Here is an 18591-nt window from a genome sequence, read left to right as displayed (position 1 = left end):
AATGCTTATTTTCCTTAACTGTGGGTTAGTACTTGATATACAAGATCCTTTTCAGACCTTGCAAACAAGCCTCACTGGCTGAATGCAGAAGCTATTGCCTATGCTACTCACTAATATCCAAAACCACTCACAGATTGCTTCAAATCAATGACATTTTAACTCCAAGGTCTAAATCAGGCATCCAGTCCAGAGTGCAGAAGACTGATGGAATCAGTTAGTAAATCAAAACTTGCCTAAATCTCATTGAATCAATGGATATACTCCAGTTGGATTAGAATCATTGAATCACAGAGTTGGAAGAGTCCTCGTAGACCATCCAGTCCAACTTCCTGCCAAAAAGCAGGAAAATCGCATTCAAAGCACCCCAGGATTAGGAGCTGGATTTAAGTCAAGGTAGATATATCATGAGATTTCTGTCAATTTGCTTTTTCAGCAGTTAAATCTGATTTTTCACTCCTACAGCTGTTGTTAAAGTCCCTAAAAGATTTCTCAAAACATGGATTTGATTTGCTAGTGGATATTTAGTTGATGTTTTACAGGCCTGAGTGTATATGCTTTCAAGTCACTTGTTGACTTATGGCAGTGGTTCCCCAACCTTTTTTTGACCAGGGACCACTCTCCAACATTAGTACCAAAAGGGTTACAAATCAGTTTTTGGACAACTTTAGATTCTGTTTGATTATTTGGGGTGCCGATTCAGAAAATTGCATTGGATAGACCACATCTGTTTCTGATACAGAACATGTGCCAGAATCAGATGGTATCTGGCCCCTTCAGGGTATTTTATACCCCTGAATTTTTTTGGGTCTGGACTAAGAATAGTACGAGCATTGAATGAAAAGGAATGCCTCCACCTTCATAACTCCTCAACAGATGGCAGTAGGGGTATGCGGCAGGTACTGGCTTATTCAGTAGACTCTCCTCTACAGTTCCATTTTGGCAGGAAGCCTTAGCATTGAATGGTTGTGTTGTTAAAGTGCGAAGTATGGAACCCTGCACAGACAGTTGACTTAAGCAATGCGCAGTCATTGAATTATTGACAGCAGAAGATGTCACCCCAAAGGAGATTCATCAGAGAGTGCAAGCTGTTTATGGCGATTGTGTTGATGTGAGTACTGTGAGTTGTTAGGCAAGTAAGTTTAAAGATTTTGAGGTGGGAACATCTGACTTGTGTGACAAACAAAGAGTTGGACGTCCTGTGAAAGCAACTACTGAATTTCACAAGCAAAATGTTGACAGATTGATTCAGGACGATCGTCGTATCACTCAGAGAGAAATTTCAAGCATAATCGGCATTTCACAAGAACATGTGGGTCACATTATTGCTTTGTTTGGCTATTGGAAGATCTGTGCACAATAGAGTGCGGAAACAGGGTGTCAACTTCTTCCATGATGGCTTCAGAAAACTTGGTCATCGTTGGCAGAAATGTATCCAATTGTCTGGTGATTATGTCGAAAAGTGAATAGTGGTAGTTAAAAAGCACATTCTAAGGATTATTTCTGTGTTTGATTTATTAAAATATTCCCATCCAAACCAAAATAACAAAGGTGGAGGCTTTACTTTTCATTCAACCCTCGTATTTAAGCGACATCATGATGTACACATTGCAGCCTAAACTCTGTGGTTGGTCTTCATTATAGTACACCATTAAAGTGGTGGGATTTGCCTACATTATTCACTCATTATTCAACAATATTTAAAATTAATCTGCTCTAACCAACAGGTTGCCAGCTTATATCATTTTCTTAATTCTTTTCCTTCCTTTCCTTCTACAGGAGCAACCAAGGTTTTATGCACATGAAGCTGACAAAAACCAAAGAGAAATACATTTTGGGCCAAAATAGTCCTCCGTTTGACAGTGTGCCAGAAGTGATCCACTACTACACGGCAAAAAAACTCCCGATTAAAGGAGCTGAACATTTGTCACTCCTTTACCCCGTTGCTGTCCGGACCTTGTAATTGCTCCTTCCTGTGGATGGGAGATGAGGGGAGAAGCAGCAGGAGAGGGGCCCCTGCACTCGCTGCAGCAAGGTTTCGTAGAACCGAGGTGCCCAGCTCTGCCTTTCCAAAGGCAGACAGATGTATAGTAATGGAATCGTTGCACTACTTTGCATGTCCTGTGTGGAAACGTGGGTTTCTATTTATAGGAGAGAAAAGTGTGTTCAGACATAGAAGAAACGCACCATGCACCATCTTCCAGAATTCCCCGCAGCCGGTGAATGGAAATGTTGCCAAATCCAAAGAATGGCCTTCCAATTTTACCACCTGCAACCAAGAACTTGTCTTTCTTCCACTGTGGGCATAATCTTCCAGAAGCTGCACGTGGCCTCTAATTCTTGTTGGAAGAGGAAGAAGAAGAGGAGACTGAGAGAAAACTGGTCCAGTGGCCTTGCCCAGCACTCAAAAACCAGAAACTCTGTATCATGCCCCCAACCCAAATTTTTGTGTTGTTTCCCACACATTTTGATTCAACATGGAAATTTCCTTCCTCCTTTTTTCTTGTCACAATAATGATGTGATTTGAAGATCTCAAATGAGTAATTTTGCAATAGCAAAAAGTTTCCATTTATTTATGAATAGGGTATGTACTTAAATAGTGGTTTAATATATATATATAGATATATATTTTTATCCCCCTCTCCCTGTTTTTGGTACAATAATAAAGATCATAGGGTTCCCTGTGCTGATACATAGATTAAAGGGCAGAGAGTCAGTTCTGTTTTCTGTTGTGTACGTACAATGTGAGTGGTGACCGTTCTGTAGTTTCCGGGAGGAGAACGGGGGTTCAGTATGTTGAGGATTGATGTTTACATGACTGCATTTCAGACTCAACAAGTCTTCTGCAGGATTTGAGCAAACCTGATTTGAGCAAAGCCCCTGTAGTCCTCATGCAGATAACCAACAAGCTATGGGTTTTTTTAAAATCTCAGGGACATGGGGAAAGCACAGATGGAGAATAGCTTTTTTTTGTATTGTCAAAGGCTTCCATGGCTGGAATCACTGGGTTGTTGTAAATTTTTCGGGCTATGTGGCCATGTTCTAGAAACATTCTCTCCTAACGTTTTGCCTGCATCTATGGCAGGCATCCTCAGAGGAGACATCAGGAGAGAATGCTTCTAGAACATGGCCATATAGCCTGAAAAACTACAACAACCCAGCTGTTTTTTTGCTTCTCCCTCTGAGATGAACACTACATGATGCCTCCAAATGTATACCAGGGCTACTTTCATCCGTGAGGGGCTGTCCTGTTATGCACAATGACAAGTTATGGTTCTTCTCCTTGAATAACGCATCAAAAACTCTTTGCCTTGACAGAGTAACTGCAGTTGGTGTCTACCTCACCTGTAACACATAGATCCTACCTGGGATGGGTAAGCAGGTTGTACCTCTTGGCCTGAAAACTTGGCAAACTCTAACTGAAGGGTAGAACCTGCAAAGAACGCAGCTGCAACTGGTAGTGATGCCTCCCTGCCAGGGTGCTTATTCTGCAACATTAGCACCAACATTAGCTGTGATATTGCTATGGCATGTGCTTCCTTGCCAGCTGTATGCACTGATGAGCAAAGGCACATCATCATCATGTCAGCCATGGGTTGATTTGTACTAAATGGTGGGCTGCCATTTACTTATGGCTGAATGCACCCCATTTTCTTGGGCATCCCAAGGAGACCCTAGCTTTCTCCCTGGCATTATGCTCTCAGTTGCACTGTGCTTTTCCCTGTTGGTAAATCTCTGAGTTCGAATCTTTCATGCTCTTTTTTTCACATTTGCAATAAGGCTGTGAAATTAACCCACTCTTGTATCTGCTTTCGGAACAGTCAACTTCACTTATGTGTTTGTTTAAAAAGAGTAATGGAATATACATTATTCCGATGCCTGTATAAAATACTGCTTCTTTGTACTGTACAATGTGAAAAGAGAAGGCCTCAGGTGAACTGGGCTTATAAATAGTAAGTGTCTCTTGTGTCCTGATTTGTTTTAGCCTCATACAGACCAGTATTCAATCTGGTATTAATTCCAGGATTCTAATTTACCTGTTTGAGGGGGAAAAGAAAATAAATCTCTGTAAAAATGTGTGTTGAAATCGGCTGGAGGTCATCTAATGGAATGTTCAGACCAATTCTGCATGCCAAGTGTCTCTCTGTTGTTGTTTCATTTTTCACAAATCCTGGGAGGAGGAAGGTTCTCCCTGAACTGAGTAAAAGAAAGATCAACAAAGCAAAAAACACAGTTAAGGTCCTCTTTTATCTTCTTTCCAGTTCCCTCTGTGGAAGAAAATGCCCTTGCCCCTCCACACAGGTGACTGATATCGGCACTGCTGTTTCAACCATGGGTCACCAACTCATATCCCAGTTGCTCCAAATGATCTAGATCACAGGAGATGATATGGCAAGAGAGCCAGTCAGGCATTATTCCTTCTGTCCTTTACTAAAGCTGCTACTTGATCCTCTGCCTAATAATCCCAGGAAAAATCTTTGCCGGAAACCCCACCAGCACTTCAGAGCAGCCACCACTGACTAGTTTACAAATATTTACTCTGTTGTTAGCTGTTGACCTCATGTCCCAAACATTTTGATGGTTGCACCAGTATTCAGTAACTAACAGGAGTGCTTACATAACCAGACCATTAACAGCTGAAGGCAGTTGTGGAGCTAAGGTGACAGTTTTCATAATTTATATTGCTTACAGCTATTGAGATAACACAGAGCCACTATTACTCCTCTGCCACTAGTAGCTATATTTGTAAACATTAATTACCACTACTGCTGGTAGCTCTTACATATTGAAAACCTTCATCAAATGAAAACTAACAAAAGTGTATGCACCCAATGCAATGAGAACCTCTCTGGTGTCACATAGCTACCAATTTCATTAAGTGTAAACATTGTCCATGTACCCTTATTGTTTTCAGTGAGTGTGCGTGCATTTTACTCCTCGTTACAACAATTTCCACTGTTGAACTTCAAGGTCCAAGGCCTTATCATTGAGTTGGCAGTTATTTACATAGAGGAAGTCTTTATATAAGGTTGTTTTAAAAATCCCCCAACTAAGCTCTACAGGAGTACAATCTTGAGGTACAAAATCTTGGTCTTTTATCACACTGCTCTTGTTTCCTGGCTGTAATTCCACTGTTACTGTGCTCCATCCACATCTTTTCATGGTTTCTTCAGAGCAGCTGACAACATTAAGCATCTTTTCACAGCAATGGTATACATCCAATTGGCAGATATAAGAAAAAGCATGCCAGAACTAACAATACACCAGATCCCTTGTCATGTTCATGATGCTGACCAGTTCTGTCATCTTCTTTGCCACTTTTGCATAATATCTATTTCAGAAATGACTGAAGATGGATATTCTCACACTATCATTAGAGAAGGACTTCACAACTTCCAGTAGCTGTTTCAATATGCATCAGCATGCTTGAAGGCTTTAAACCTAGGGTAATTCCAGCTAAGCTCTCCACATCTGTCCTAGGAATATCTCAGTTATATGGGATTAGATCAGTCCAGTGTTATAATCAAATCCCAACATCAAAATATGTCTCCTTGAAGAACTGACCACCCTTGCCATATTTTTCTGGCCCATTTTTGACACATGACACATTCAAATTCCTCAATACTTGGTCTAAGAGGAACAGAATCCAAAAGACAAGTGCCCTCTCCAGAGTTGTAGATTCCACTCTTTGGTTAGTTTTCATATTGATAATCCTGTCCCCACCCCATGACACAGCACCAGCTTTGAAAGGTTATTTTGTTCCAATTATAAATGAACACTGTGATCAATCAAATTGTCCACAGTATATTTCCAAGAAGTTCTGCCAGCTACTGGTCAGAGCTCATCTAACCTCAGTTTCTCTCAGTGTTCCCTCACACAAACATTTCTGGAACATTTAGTTAGTGTGGAAAATTGGTGAAAGACAACATTAACATCCAGGTAAGCAAAATTGGTGTCAAATTTAAGAAAAGATGGGTTCTTCAAGCATTCCTCAGAGCAGCAACTTTTCCAGATAATCATTTTATTTCTAAATAATTTTCATAAGACAATCCTGTTGTCCTAAAACTAGGCACTTTTCTATTGTCAGTTCTAGAGCAACATTGCCTGATCACCTTGCAACATCCCTTAAGAAGATTTGCCTATGAAAACATGGCAGGAAAGGAATTAATAACTAAAGATTGGCTACATCTATGGGTGCTGCTGGTCAAACAGTTTTGATATACCTTAGATATATATTTATTACTCATGTTCGCTACAGAGGGGGGCCCTCCAAAGGCTAAAAAACATCTCCAATGATGGAATTCAGCTATTTTCACCCAGTAACATAGCTGTCATCGCTGAGTCTTGGTGCAATTACCTAAGCCTACTGTGTTCCTCAAAACAGTACATTTTATCTACGTATATATCAGTGCCTCCTTCAATTTTACCGAAAGTGATTCAGATTTTACAGCAACTCAGGTCCTGATCGACCTTTGAGAATCACCACTTCTGCCTTGCTTGTCTTGCTTGTCTACCTGAGGTTTCAAGACCAGTGAGCTGACATTCAACTTATTATGTGCCCTGTCGACCCATGTTTATCTTGATGTCAGAAGTGTTTTGGCCGTGGGTCTTGTTTCTTTTTCAGATGGGTTACAATTGTATTTCACAAAGTATTACCTGGGAAGCCTCTTCTCAATATTGTGTGGTTTTAATGTTTTGACCTGCCTGATCCTTTAATGCAGCCTTTCCCAATGGTCCTGCTAACTGGGAAAGAGAGGAGGTATCCAACACATCTGGAAGACACCAGCTGGGGAAGAGAAGGTCTTAGTATTGAGTTACCGTGTCCTACACAAAGGGCTTCACATGAGTCTTCCCATTGATTTTAGCATGGTTTGGCCTTTTTCAAAGTAATAGTGCACATAAGGATGCGCATAAACTGAACTGTGTGAGTGTGTGTATGAGAGAGAGAGAGAGAGAGAGAGAGAGATGTGCACATCTGCCTAAATCCCATTGAAGGGAAAGCTAGGTTTTCAAAAAGCCGCATTTTTTAATTTATTTTTAACAGAAAGAATTAATCAGAGGTGCAGAATAACCACAGCATAAACTGAACCTATCTGATTTAAGGTTTTTTGCACTGTGATGCTTGTCTGTTTTATTTAAGTGATTGTGTGATGACTATGTTTCCCACTTTTCAAAGTTTTCCTCTTTTTACAAAAACAAAATATACCCAATGTTAACGGTGATTTGTGCTGTCGCTTATGGCTGAGAGAATGAGCCATAATTGTGCCTGTGTAGTCCATGAAAAGTTTATTTTCAATAAAATTATAAACCTCTCCCTTTTCTTCCTCTCATTGTGGTGGTTTCCTCTCTGTCAGAGTGTGTTCATATTTTCTGGAGCAGCTAACAATTGGAACTATTCTTACCCCGCAAAACAATCCATACGGAGGTGCCCTGGGTTTTGTAAGGTTCCTGTGTCAGCCTTCAGCAGCGAACATGAGAATGAAGCGGTGCGTTTTTGTTTAGCAACATCTGTGTCAGACAGCTCAGCTTGCCTATTCAATACAGCCTGCCTGAGAGAGGCGCTTCATTCCTCTCTCAAATTCATCCCGCTGCAAAAGCTTTCAAAAAGCTATTTGCATTGACTAATTTTTCTCTGAAGGCTCAGCAAGTCAATTAGTCCCCCCTTTTCCAAAGGCAGAATGGGATGGCACCAAACTAGGGAACCTTCCAAGTAATAAAAGCTGGCAACAATAGCGCTGTCTTTTGCAGATAGAAAAGCCAAAAGACCATCTCCTGCAATTGCAGGGCTGTTTGGGTTGAAAAAAATAATAATCTCGGAATGATTGTGGTTGACATTCCTAAACAGGCAAGTCATTTCTCCCTACTTCCCCTGAAAGGGAAACATTCATTTCTTTACAATTATATACGAGGAGAGTAAGGCTGCACCAAAACTACTCCTTTATGTATGCTTTTGACAGCGCCAAAACCTTTCCCTATTGCAGTGATTTTTGGCACTCCACGAGAAAGCAAGTAGTTATTCATTGCAATTGCCTCTACATTCCCTGAAATGGTTCAGTGACGTCATGGCACAATCAAACCACAACCGGCTGTGTGTTGTTGTGAGTGGCATCTTGTTCACTCTTAAGGCGGTGGTTCCCAACCTGTGATCCATGGATCACCAGTGGTCTCCAAGAACTAAAATATGGTCCGTGGCCAAACAGTTACTTCATTGCTGCAACAAGAGTGACTGGTCTCTCAAAACCCTCTTATAGTGCCTAGGCGTATTAAATACGGTTTTCTGTGGGCGGGCAGATGGCAACTACTGGATGGCATATGTTCTGTATCAGAAACTAGAGCTGATATGGTCTATTCAATGCAATTTTCCGAATTGGCACCCCAAATAACCAAACCAAATCCAAAATTGACCAAAAACCAATTCATAACCCTTTTGGTACTAACGTTGGAGAGGAGCCTGATCAAAAAAAGGTTGGGAACCACTGCTCAAAATGCTTTCTTTGAGTAGATTCACATATGTAAGCAATCACAAATACCTTGGAAACAGATGAATATTCAGGATAAATTGATCACTCTTCAATAATTCAGTGATCCTCCAGGTGTTCTGTACTTCAGGTCCCACAATTCTTAACAGTTGAGAAGCTGGCTGGGATTTCTGGGAGCTGAAGTCCAAAATGCCTAGAACAAACTTTTAAAGCAGAGGGCTGCTTCAAGGTCCCTCAGACTGTTGGAGGGAGGTGGACTATATTTTGTGAAAAACATGAACAAATTCCTATGCACAGTTATATATTATTTGTCTGCTCTGCCTCAGGCAGCAAAAAAAGTTTTGTTCCTGAATACTTTTAATGGTTGGCACCCTGACACCACTTTAACTGCCAAGGCTCAATGCTACAGAGTCCTGGGAGTTGTGGTTTTGCAAGGTCCTTAGCCTTCTCTGCCACTGCATTGTGGTGCCTCACCACAATGGCTCAATTCCATGGCTCAAATGGCTCAATTCCATGACATTGAGCCATGACATTTAAAGTGTCAAATTGCATTGATCCTAGAGTAGAGATGCACTCTTAGCTTGCTCCAGACTTTCTATGTGGTTAATAAGATGGAGGTAAAAGGGCAAGAGGTGATGCCTGATCATACAAATTCGGAATACATGCACCTTTGCATGACTTATCTTGGTTGCATCTACAGTAGAGTCTCACTTATCCAACCTTCGCTCATCCAACATTATGTATTATCCAATGCAGTCTGCCTCCTGCCCGGATCCACCGCTGTTTCAATACATTGTGGTGTTTTGGTGCTAAATTCATAAATACAGTAATTACTACATAATGTTACCATGTATTGTACTGCTTTTCCTGTCGATTTGAGGTAAAACATGATGTTTTGGTGCTTAATTTGTAAAATCATAACGTAATTTGACATTTAATAGGCTTTTCCTTAATCCCTCCTTATTATTCAACATTTTCACTTATCCAACGTTCTGCTGGTCCGTTTATGTTGGATAAGCGAGACTCTACTGTAGTTCTTGTTGTCACATAATTTGTGCTCCTTTGGAGCACTTGCTGCTACTTTTTTTAGCACTGTTTTTTTCTAGCGCACAGTACAAACAGTTCTCCCATTAGGTTTTGTCAAGACAAATTACTTTGGAGCCTCCAGAAATATATCAAATGAAAATAAGCAGCAAATATAAGTAACAGTAGAACACAATACATCATGTAGATAGCCTGTTAGGGTAGCAGCTGCCATCCCGATCCCATCTGTAGTCATGGGCCATTAGCAGTCTTCATGGCCAAGCCAGTAGTCTGGACAACAATGAGCATTCCCACCCAAAGACAATGCAAAGATATTTAAGAGGGTCTGGGAGAGCACTCCAGTTCAGTCCATTTATTCAGTCACTATACTTTCTGCTCTTTAACCAGTAAACAATTCCTTTCCTCTTCTCACTTAACTGCTGCTTATATTCAAGAGGTTTCAGTGAGTTGTTTAGTCTAAAAATACTACAGCCATAACCTTATTTGTTGCTGGTGGTTGGCTAGACTCTAGTTATGCCAGTGAAAGTAACGGTATTGCAAAAGGAGGTCTCCTGGACTTCCTTGCATACCACTTTGATCCCAGGTGGCTATAAAAAGGTAAAGGTTTCCCCTTGACATTAAGTCTAGTCAAGTCCAACTCTGGGGGATGGTGCTCATCTCCATTTCTAAGCCGAAAAGTTGGTGTTGCCCGTAGACACCTCCTAGGTCATGTGGCTGGAAGGTAGCAGCGCTCTATGCAATCATACTGACCACATGACCCTGGAGGTGTCTACGGGCAACGCCAACTCTTCAGCATTATTTGATGCAAAGCTGAAATGAGGCAAAGGATAAGACACCTCATCCATCATATGTTCAGAAGTCAACAGGACTAGCAACAGAAACGTCCTTCAGCCCTGGCTGTGGGGAAGGGTTTTTCAGGAGTAACAGAACAGTTTAGAAGCACTTTCCTCCCTGTGCTTCAAGAAAGGGGTTTTAGAAGCAACAGTGGGTACCCACCTCTGATGTCAATATTTACCACTTGATATTGTTGCCTTAGGGGGCATCTACAGTATAGAATTAATGCCGCTTGACCCCACTTTAACTACCATGGCTCAACGGTATGGAATCAGGGGAACCATAGTTTTAGGGGGTCTTATAGCCTTTTCTGCCAAGCAGTGTTGGTGCCTCACCCAGATTCAATAGTATTGAGCTATGGAAGTTACAGTGGTGTCAAACTGCATTAATTCAACAATGCAGCCTTTTTTCTGTTTAATGTAAGTTGATTTACTAGCTTCAGTGTTGCCAGGAAGGTCATAACATCAGAGAAAGTCCAAGCAGTCAGAGACTAAACGCTGTGCGGAACAGCAATGGAAGTTGTGTGGCTCTCCATATGTTGTTGAATTGCAGCTCCCAGCATTCCTCCTCATTGATCATGCTGGCAAGGGCTACTGGAGGTTGTGGTCTGACAATACCTGGAGGGCCAAACAATTACCATTGTTTGGTAATTGAAAAGAAATCAAGGGCAGTCTAGCTTTGTGGGCACCAAAAACCCAAACACGGAGAGGATTGTACTCTCCTCCTCAGTGTGTCTGCACATATACTCAGTTCAGTTCATTTTGCTTTTTGCAAATCTTCCTTGTTTGCAAATCCTGCTTTATCGTCCGTGTCATTTCCATAACATTACTTTATATGCATGGAACGATTTCCCAAATTAACAGCTGGCAGTCCCAGACTAGGAATGCTACAGATATTGCCATGAGCAATTAATTAATATTCATGATGAGAGATTGTATTTTTCCTATTTAATTGCCACTTGTTTCACTGCAATTGAAGGGGGAGAGGTTGGGAAATTAGTAGTACTCCAATTATAATTCAATTTGTGTGTGTTTGCGTGTATGTGTGCGTGTGTGTGAGTCGAGAAAGAGATGAATCCCTTAATATCCTATCAGTTTACACAAATGTTTTGGGAAACATCAGAAATAAAAAAATAGCATGCTCTCACTTTTTACATTGTAATAAGGATGTATTCTAATGCACACTCCATTTTTGAAGCTTCAGTTTGGGTGGGGGGAGTTTCTGTGAATATTATTTTAGAATTTCATCTGCATGCACAATACCTTGCATTTTTTTCCAACATGGAAGTCATCTCATCTGCATTAGTCTTTCTTTTCTTTTTTTACTATCTCTATGGGCCCATTGAAGAGGCAAAGAAAGCAGAAAGCGGTGCTTAGCTCAGCCAGACTAGTAAACAGCCATCTGGCTAAGGACAAAACAGTGGGAGCTGTCAGAGATGTTGGGGCTGTGGTCTCCTCCTCCTCCTCTTCCTCTCTCAGAGGTAAACCAATTTTTTTAAAGCCAAAACCCAACAAATATAAGGCACCATCAATTTTAAGACACATCCTGTTTTTGAAACTCCTAAAACAAGAAAACTGAGCTTGTTGATCGAAAGGTCGCAGGTTCGATTCTGGGGAGCGGCGTGAGCTTCCGCTGTCAGCCCTAGCTTCTGCCAACCTAGCAGTTCGAAAACATGCAAATGTGAATAGATCAATAGGTACCTCTCCGGCAGGAAGGTAACGGTGCTCCATGCAGTCATGCCGGCCACATGACCTTGGAGGTGTCTACGGACAACGCTGGCTCTTCGGCTTAGAAATGGAGATGAGCACCACACCCAGAGTCAGACATGACTGGACTTAATGTCAGGGGACCACCTTTACCTACCTTTACTAAAACAAGAAAAATGCACCTTAGAATCTGTAAACTAATATATTTGCATTGTCGAAGGCTTTCATGGCCGGAATCACTGGGTTGTTGTAGGGTTTTTCGGGCTATATGGCCATAGTCTTATAGCCCAAAAAACCCTACAACAACCCTAATGTATTTGCATTTCTAACCTGGATTGTAACTCCTACAACTTCTTTCAAGTACACAAAGGATACACAGATCAAAAGTACAATTAGTGAAGTCCAAGGGAGTAAACAAGGAGGTTTTAGCTTCACTGGCAACAGACATTATTCCAGTGTGCAGCTGGATGTACTTTGCATGGTAGGAAAATTAAATAGAAAAAAGGTTTTGTCCAGTTAGCAATATGGGCTTTAATAAGAAACAAGAAAGGGATGAATAGAAAACTCAAATGACTACTGCAATCTTCCACTCATTAATATGTTTCCTGAAACAGTTATCATGGGAAAAGGTGTCTCCACTGAGGCTTTATGGTTAAGAATCAAGAGCTGTTAGGCTCAAAAATAACCCTCACTTGGGGGTGATTCCACAAAATATAGCAGAGTGCCAGAAGCACAATTCATAACCAGCAGAAACTTACATGTAGAGAGCAAGGATTAGTTTCTATTCAGCAGGATGGAACAGGATTGCAGAGCCACAACTTCATAGCACCGGGACTGTGATGCAGCTGTCTGAGTGTCAGCTGCATTAAGATCACTTCTGACCAAAAAAATTGATTTTGTCATTTGGAAATTGTAGTTGCTGTGATTTATAGTTCACCTACAATCAAAGAGCATTCTGAACTCCACCAACAATGGAATTGAACCAAACATGGCACATAGGACTCCTATGATCAACAGAAAACACTAGAAGGGTTTGATGGGCATTGACCTTGAGTTTGGGAGTTGTAGTTCACCTACATCTAGGGAGAACTGTGGACTCAAGCAATGATGGATCTTGACCAAACTTGGCACGAATATTCCATATGCCTATATGTGAACACAAATGGAGTTTGTGGGAAATAGACCTTGACATTTGGGAGTTGTAGTTACTGGGATTCATAGTTCACTTACAATCAAAGAGCATTCTGAACTCCACCAACAATGGAATTGAACCAAACTTAGCACATAGGACTCCTATTATCAACAGAAAACACTAGAAGGGTTTGGTGGGCATTGACCTTGAGTTTGGGAGTTGTAGTTCACCTACATCTAGGGAGCACTGTGGACTCAAGCAATGATGGATCTACACCAAACTTGGCACGAATATTCCATATGCCTATGTGTGAACACAAATGGAGTTTGAGGGAAATAGACCTTGACATTTGGGAGTTGTAGTTACTGGGATTCATAGTTCACTTACAATCAAAGAGCATTCTGAACTCCACCAACAATGGAATTGAACCAAACTTAGCACATAGGACTCCTATTATCAACAGAAAACACTAGAAGGGTTTGGTGGGCATTGACCTTGAGTTTGGGAGTTGTAGTTCACCTACATCTAGGGAGCACTGTGGACTCAAGCAATGATGGATCTAGACCAAACTTGGCACGAATATTCCATATGCCTATGTGTGAACACAAATGGAGTTTGAGGGAAATAGACCTTGACATTTGGGAGTTGTAGTTACTGGGATTCATAGTTCACCTACAATCAAAGAGCATTCTGAACTCCACCAACAATGGAATTGAACCAAACGTGGCACATAGGACTCCTATTATCAACAGAAAACACTAGAAGGGTTTGGTGGGCATTGACCTTGAGTTTGGGAGGTGTAGCTCACCTACATCTAGGGAGCACTATGGACTCAACCAATGATGGATCTAGACCAAACTTGGCACGAATATTCCATATGCCTATATATAAACACAAATGGAGTTTGAGGGAAATAGACCTTGACATTTGGAAGTTGTAGTTACTAGGATTCATAGTTCACCTACAATCAAAGAGCATTCTGAACCCCACCAATGACAGAATTGGGGCAAAGTTCGCACACAGAACCCCCATGACCAACAGAAAATACTTAAGGTCAGCCAGTCCAACTCCCTTCACTGGGGCAAGAAAAATAATCAAAGCCCTCCTGACAAAGAGCCATCCTGCCACAGATTTAGATACATATAAATTATTCACACACACACACAGATATAGTATCATAGATTTGAAAGGGACCCCTAAGGAAGGACAATGATATGTTGCATGTTCCAGAGTAGGCAAACCAGACAATCTCCACATCAACACTGACAAAGAAGCAATCAGAAATACTGTTTACCCACAAGCATATAGAAATTACATATATTAGAAACCAAAACTTTCTCATTACTTTATTTTCCAGATCACCAGACTGGGCCACAGCAACGCATGGCAGGGGATGGCTAGTATGTAATAAAAGAGTGGCTGAACAAGTCAGATGGGAGGTCATGTGGCCAAGGAAACTATAAAGGAAATATGGACTCTTGTTGACAAGAATACTTAGTCCAGCCAAGCAAATACAAACATAGGCCAAGTCAAGCTGAAGAGGACTTGGAACATTGCAAGAGATATGTATTTATTGTGCTTTTTTACAATGAAACAAACATAACTTTAAATACGTATGCCCTGTTCCAACTAAGGAGATGTGCAAGTCTAGACAAGCTTACAGGCATGAGTAACTTGCTGGGAAATACAGGCATAAACTGGATTGAGATTTAGATAGACATTCAAATGCACATTCCTTACCCCCACCCCCATTGCATGGTTTAAAAATGGGATACATGTTTGGATGTGCATTGAAGTGGGCATCTCCACCTACGGTCTTGCACAATTGATATTACATATTAATATCTTGCTTATCTGCGACTAAACCTGGATAAGGGCCACTAGGACCAGGGAATGAGCCAGCGAAGCAGCGCAATACACCTGTGAGAGGGAAGGTGGAGATACTGCATAGGGATGTCTATTTCTATGTTGCAGAGCTGCATTTGAAGAACTGGGTGAAGGAGTTTATCAAACCAGCTTTCCACCAACTGCAGTCTTCCAGATGCTCTGGCCTACAACTCCAACAGCAAATCCAGAGTGGTTGGGAATGAGTCGTCCCCGTCCCTGTCCCCCCCCCCCCCCGAGTCCCTCCCGGGGGGGGGGGATTGAGAAGGGCAAGGTACAAATATCTGAAATAATTAAATAAATAAATTTATAGCAAGTACATACATTGAAAACAAGCCACCATTGCCTGACAGTGTCAATCTAGGGACTTCAGATAGTTGGGGGGGGGGGGAGCAGAGGGAAACATCTTACCCCGTTCCCTCCCATCTTTCCCCATCTTCTGGGTTGGCCATCCATTCTATGCTCTTTCATAGCCGTCCCTCATCTTTCCTCCATTTTACCTCGTCTTTCTCCACCAGGAGTCATTTGACACCCAACTCCGGATAGGATATTCAGACTCCATTCCCATGTGCTTGGGAAACAGAGTGTCATAGAGCCCCACTGGACATACCCTTACGTTGCTTGATGGTCTCCACGGGAGTGCATGGAAACCGAGCCTGAAGATGACGTTTTTGGACAGGGGTGGGCAACGACTGATCATCACATCACATTTGTCCCCAAGCGTAATTTCAAACGCCTCTTTCCATCAGCTCAGATTCCTGGCAAGAGCAACCTTGTTCTTTCTTCTGCCAGCTCTGAAAAAAAAAAAAGCAATAAGAGGTGTCAGAAAGGAGGAATGACAGAGAGGTGGTAGCAGAAAGAAAAAAAGGGGTCAGAGACAGCAAGGCTCCGCCAACTTTCAGGTCGGAGGATACCCATTCCTATAAATATGATGTTCATCAGCCCCATTCCTGGGACTATAAATATGATATTCCACACCCATCTCATTAAAAGCTGCTTAATATTTACAACTTGACAGTAAGATTAAAACTCTAAGAAATGGATCATAAATTATTATTATTATTATTATTATTATTATTATTATTATTGGCCGTTCCTAGACAAAATTGAAGGAAAGATTGACAAGGAGAAGACCTGGATATGGCTCATGAATGGAACCCTGAAGAAGGAGACAAACGGTCTGACTCTGGCAACCCAGGAGCAAGCCATCAGAATAAAAGCAATTAAGGCCAGGATTGAAAAATTCAGCTGATGATCCAAAATGCAGACAGTGCAAGGAAGCTGATGAAATCATTGATCATATCCTCAGCTGCCGCAAGAAAATCACACAGATGGACTACAAACAGAGGCACAATTCTGTGGCCCAAATGATTCACTGGAACTTATGTCACAAGTACCACCTGCCATTAATAAAGAACTGATGGGATCATAAACCTTCAAAGGTAGTGGAAAATGAACACGCAAAAATACTGTGGGACTTTCGAATCCAAACTGACAACGTTTTGGAACACAATACACCAGACATCACGATTGTGGAAAAGAAAAAAGTTTGAATTATTGATGTCGCCATACCAGGTGACAGTCGCATTGAGGAAAAACAACAGAAAAAACTCAGCCGTTATCAGGACCTCAAAATTGAACTGCAAAGCCTGTGGCATAAACCAGTACATGTGGTCCTAGTGGTAATTGGCACACTGGGTGCCATGCCAAAAGATCTCAGCCAGCATTTGGAAACAATAAACACTGACAAAATCACAACCTGTTAACTGCAAAATGCCACCTTACTTGGATCTGCGTGCATCATTCAAAAATATATCACACAGTCCTGTACGCTTGGGAAGTGTTCGACTTGTGATTTTGTGATACAAAATCCAGCATATACGTATATCTCATTTGCTGTGTCATACTGTGTTTTTGTGTCAGTAAAATAATAAGAATACACTTTATTTTTTACCCGCCCACTCTGCCCATGGGGACACATGGGTAAAGCTACCTTAGCAGAGAACTAAGGGCCCTTCCACACAGCCATATAACTCAGAATATCAAGGCAGAAAATCCCACAATATCTACTTTGAACTGGGCTATCTGAATCCACACTGCATATATTCCAGTTCAAAGCAGATATTGTGGGATTTTATTCAGCTGTGTGGAAAGTGTCTAAAAGATTGTGGCTCTCTGTAAATCACTGCCTTTAATCTCCTGAACATAGCAGACCTCTTCTTCAGGTCAAAACAAAAAAGGATTGCTTAAATAAGAATATAGAAAAGAAGAGCAGATCTTGACCAGGAAACATCAGCACAGTTTCTGTGAAGGTATTGTCAAAGTCCATGAAAAGCCTCCTTTCTCTAAGCAAGATCAATACCAATTCCACAACCCAAGTTGATGACACTGTCAGAAAAACACACCTTGGATCAGATGCTTTTTTTGAAAGCAAACAGAGAGGCTGAGTGAGTCAGATAATACCTCAAATAGACATCTAACTGAAGGTACAGAGAAAATGCTCCAAGGCCATTGTTTCCTAACAAAGAGTTAATACATAATGCACTCATGGTGCCACCAGTTCCAAATGACAGGGATAAATGCATGGCTTCCCAGTAATTGACAGTGAAGTAGCTATCAAGGAAAAAATTGCCCCTTCCATAATGAGATGTTGCCATTAGAAGGATTCTTCAGAAGACAGGGTCTGATTGCCCGACTAGCCGTTCACTCCAGGTACATTTTGTACATCGATGATGAAAACAGAAAAGGCTGGGATGGGTATGCTATGTATTGCTGGCTTTCACTGGTCTAACATTCACGCCCACCTTGCCTTGAACTTTCCTCAGGATTAAAGACTTCTTCTAATATCTAAATAGCGATTGCCACGCAAATGTACCAGAAATACTTATTCGCCTCCATGCCACCCAACTCCATTGGACCTCAGTGACCTTTCTCCATTATGCGGCCACTTTCCAGCCTACAGGTTTATAACCCTCCAATTTGAAAGGAGGATTTATCTCTCCAGCCCTACAGACAAAATCTCTTGCACTGTGGTGCCCACTTGTGGTTGTCTACCTCAATGCAACCTTAGATTTCTATTTTTTTTAAGATTGCAGGAAGATACAGAGAATTACCCAAGCTACTCACAAGGGAATCTAGCTAGCTAGGAAGCTAGCTATCTATATAGTCAAACTTTGTATGTTCATAGGCAGTGGATTTCCAAAACACCTTCAATTTGCAGTGAGCACTGTGGCGCCCGCAAATGACAGATCTTGACCAAACTTGGCACACAGACCCACCATGACCAACAAAAAATACGGAGTGGGGGGGGGGGATTGACTCTTTAATTTGGGACTTATAGTTCAATCCATTCCAGAAAGCATTCTGAACCCAACCAAAGATGGATCTGGACCAAACTTGGCATGTGTACCCAATATGCCCAACTTGGAATGCAGTTGGGGGTGGGAGGAATTAACCTTGAATTTTTGGAGTTATAGTTTGCCTTTGCCTCTGATGCTGAAGTGTGGGACTCAC

At 41.5% G+C, this 18591-nt stretch overlaps 1 protein-coding gene across 1 annotated transcript in view; it reads left to right on the top strand.

Annotated features, from left to right (window-relative positions):
- Nucleotides 1-7311, top strand: part of SHB (SH2 domain containing adaptor protein B) — a 164952-nt gene extending 157641 nt beyond the window's left edge. The window contains exon 6 of the mRNA XM_060763765.2: nt 1777-7311. Within this exon, the coding sequence (XP_060619748.2) occupies nt 1777-1960 (184 nt within the window). The 3' untranslated portion in view covers nt 1961-7311. The remainder of the gene's footprint in view (nt 1-1776) is intronic.
- Nucleotides 7312-18591: the final 11280 nt, after the last annotated feature.

The sequence above is a fragment of the Anolis sagrei genome, chromosome 2 (assembly GCF_037176765.1).
Source record: "Anolis sagrei isolate rAnoSag1 chromosome 2, rAnoSag1.mat, whole genome shotgun sequence".
NCBI lineage: Eukaryota > Metazoa > Chordata > Lepidosauria > Squamata > Dactyloidae > Anolis > Anolis sagrei.
Note: the sequence above shows the minus strand (reverse complement) of the source record. Positions and strands in the feature narration are given on the sequence as shown.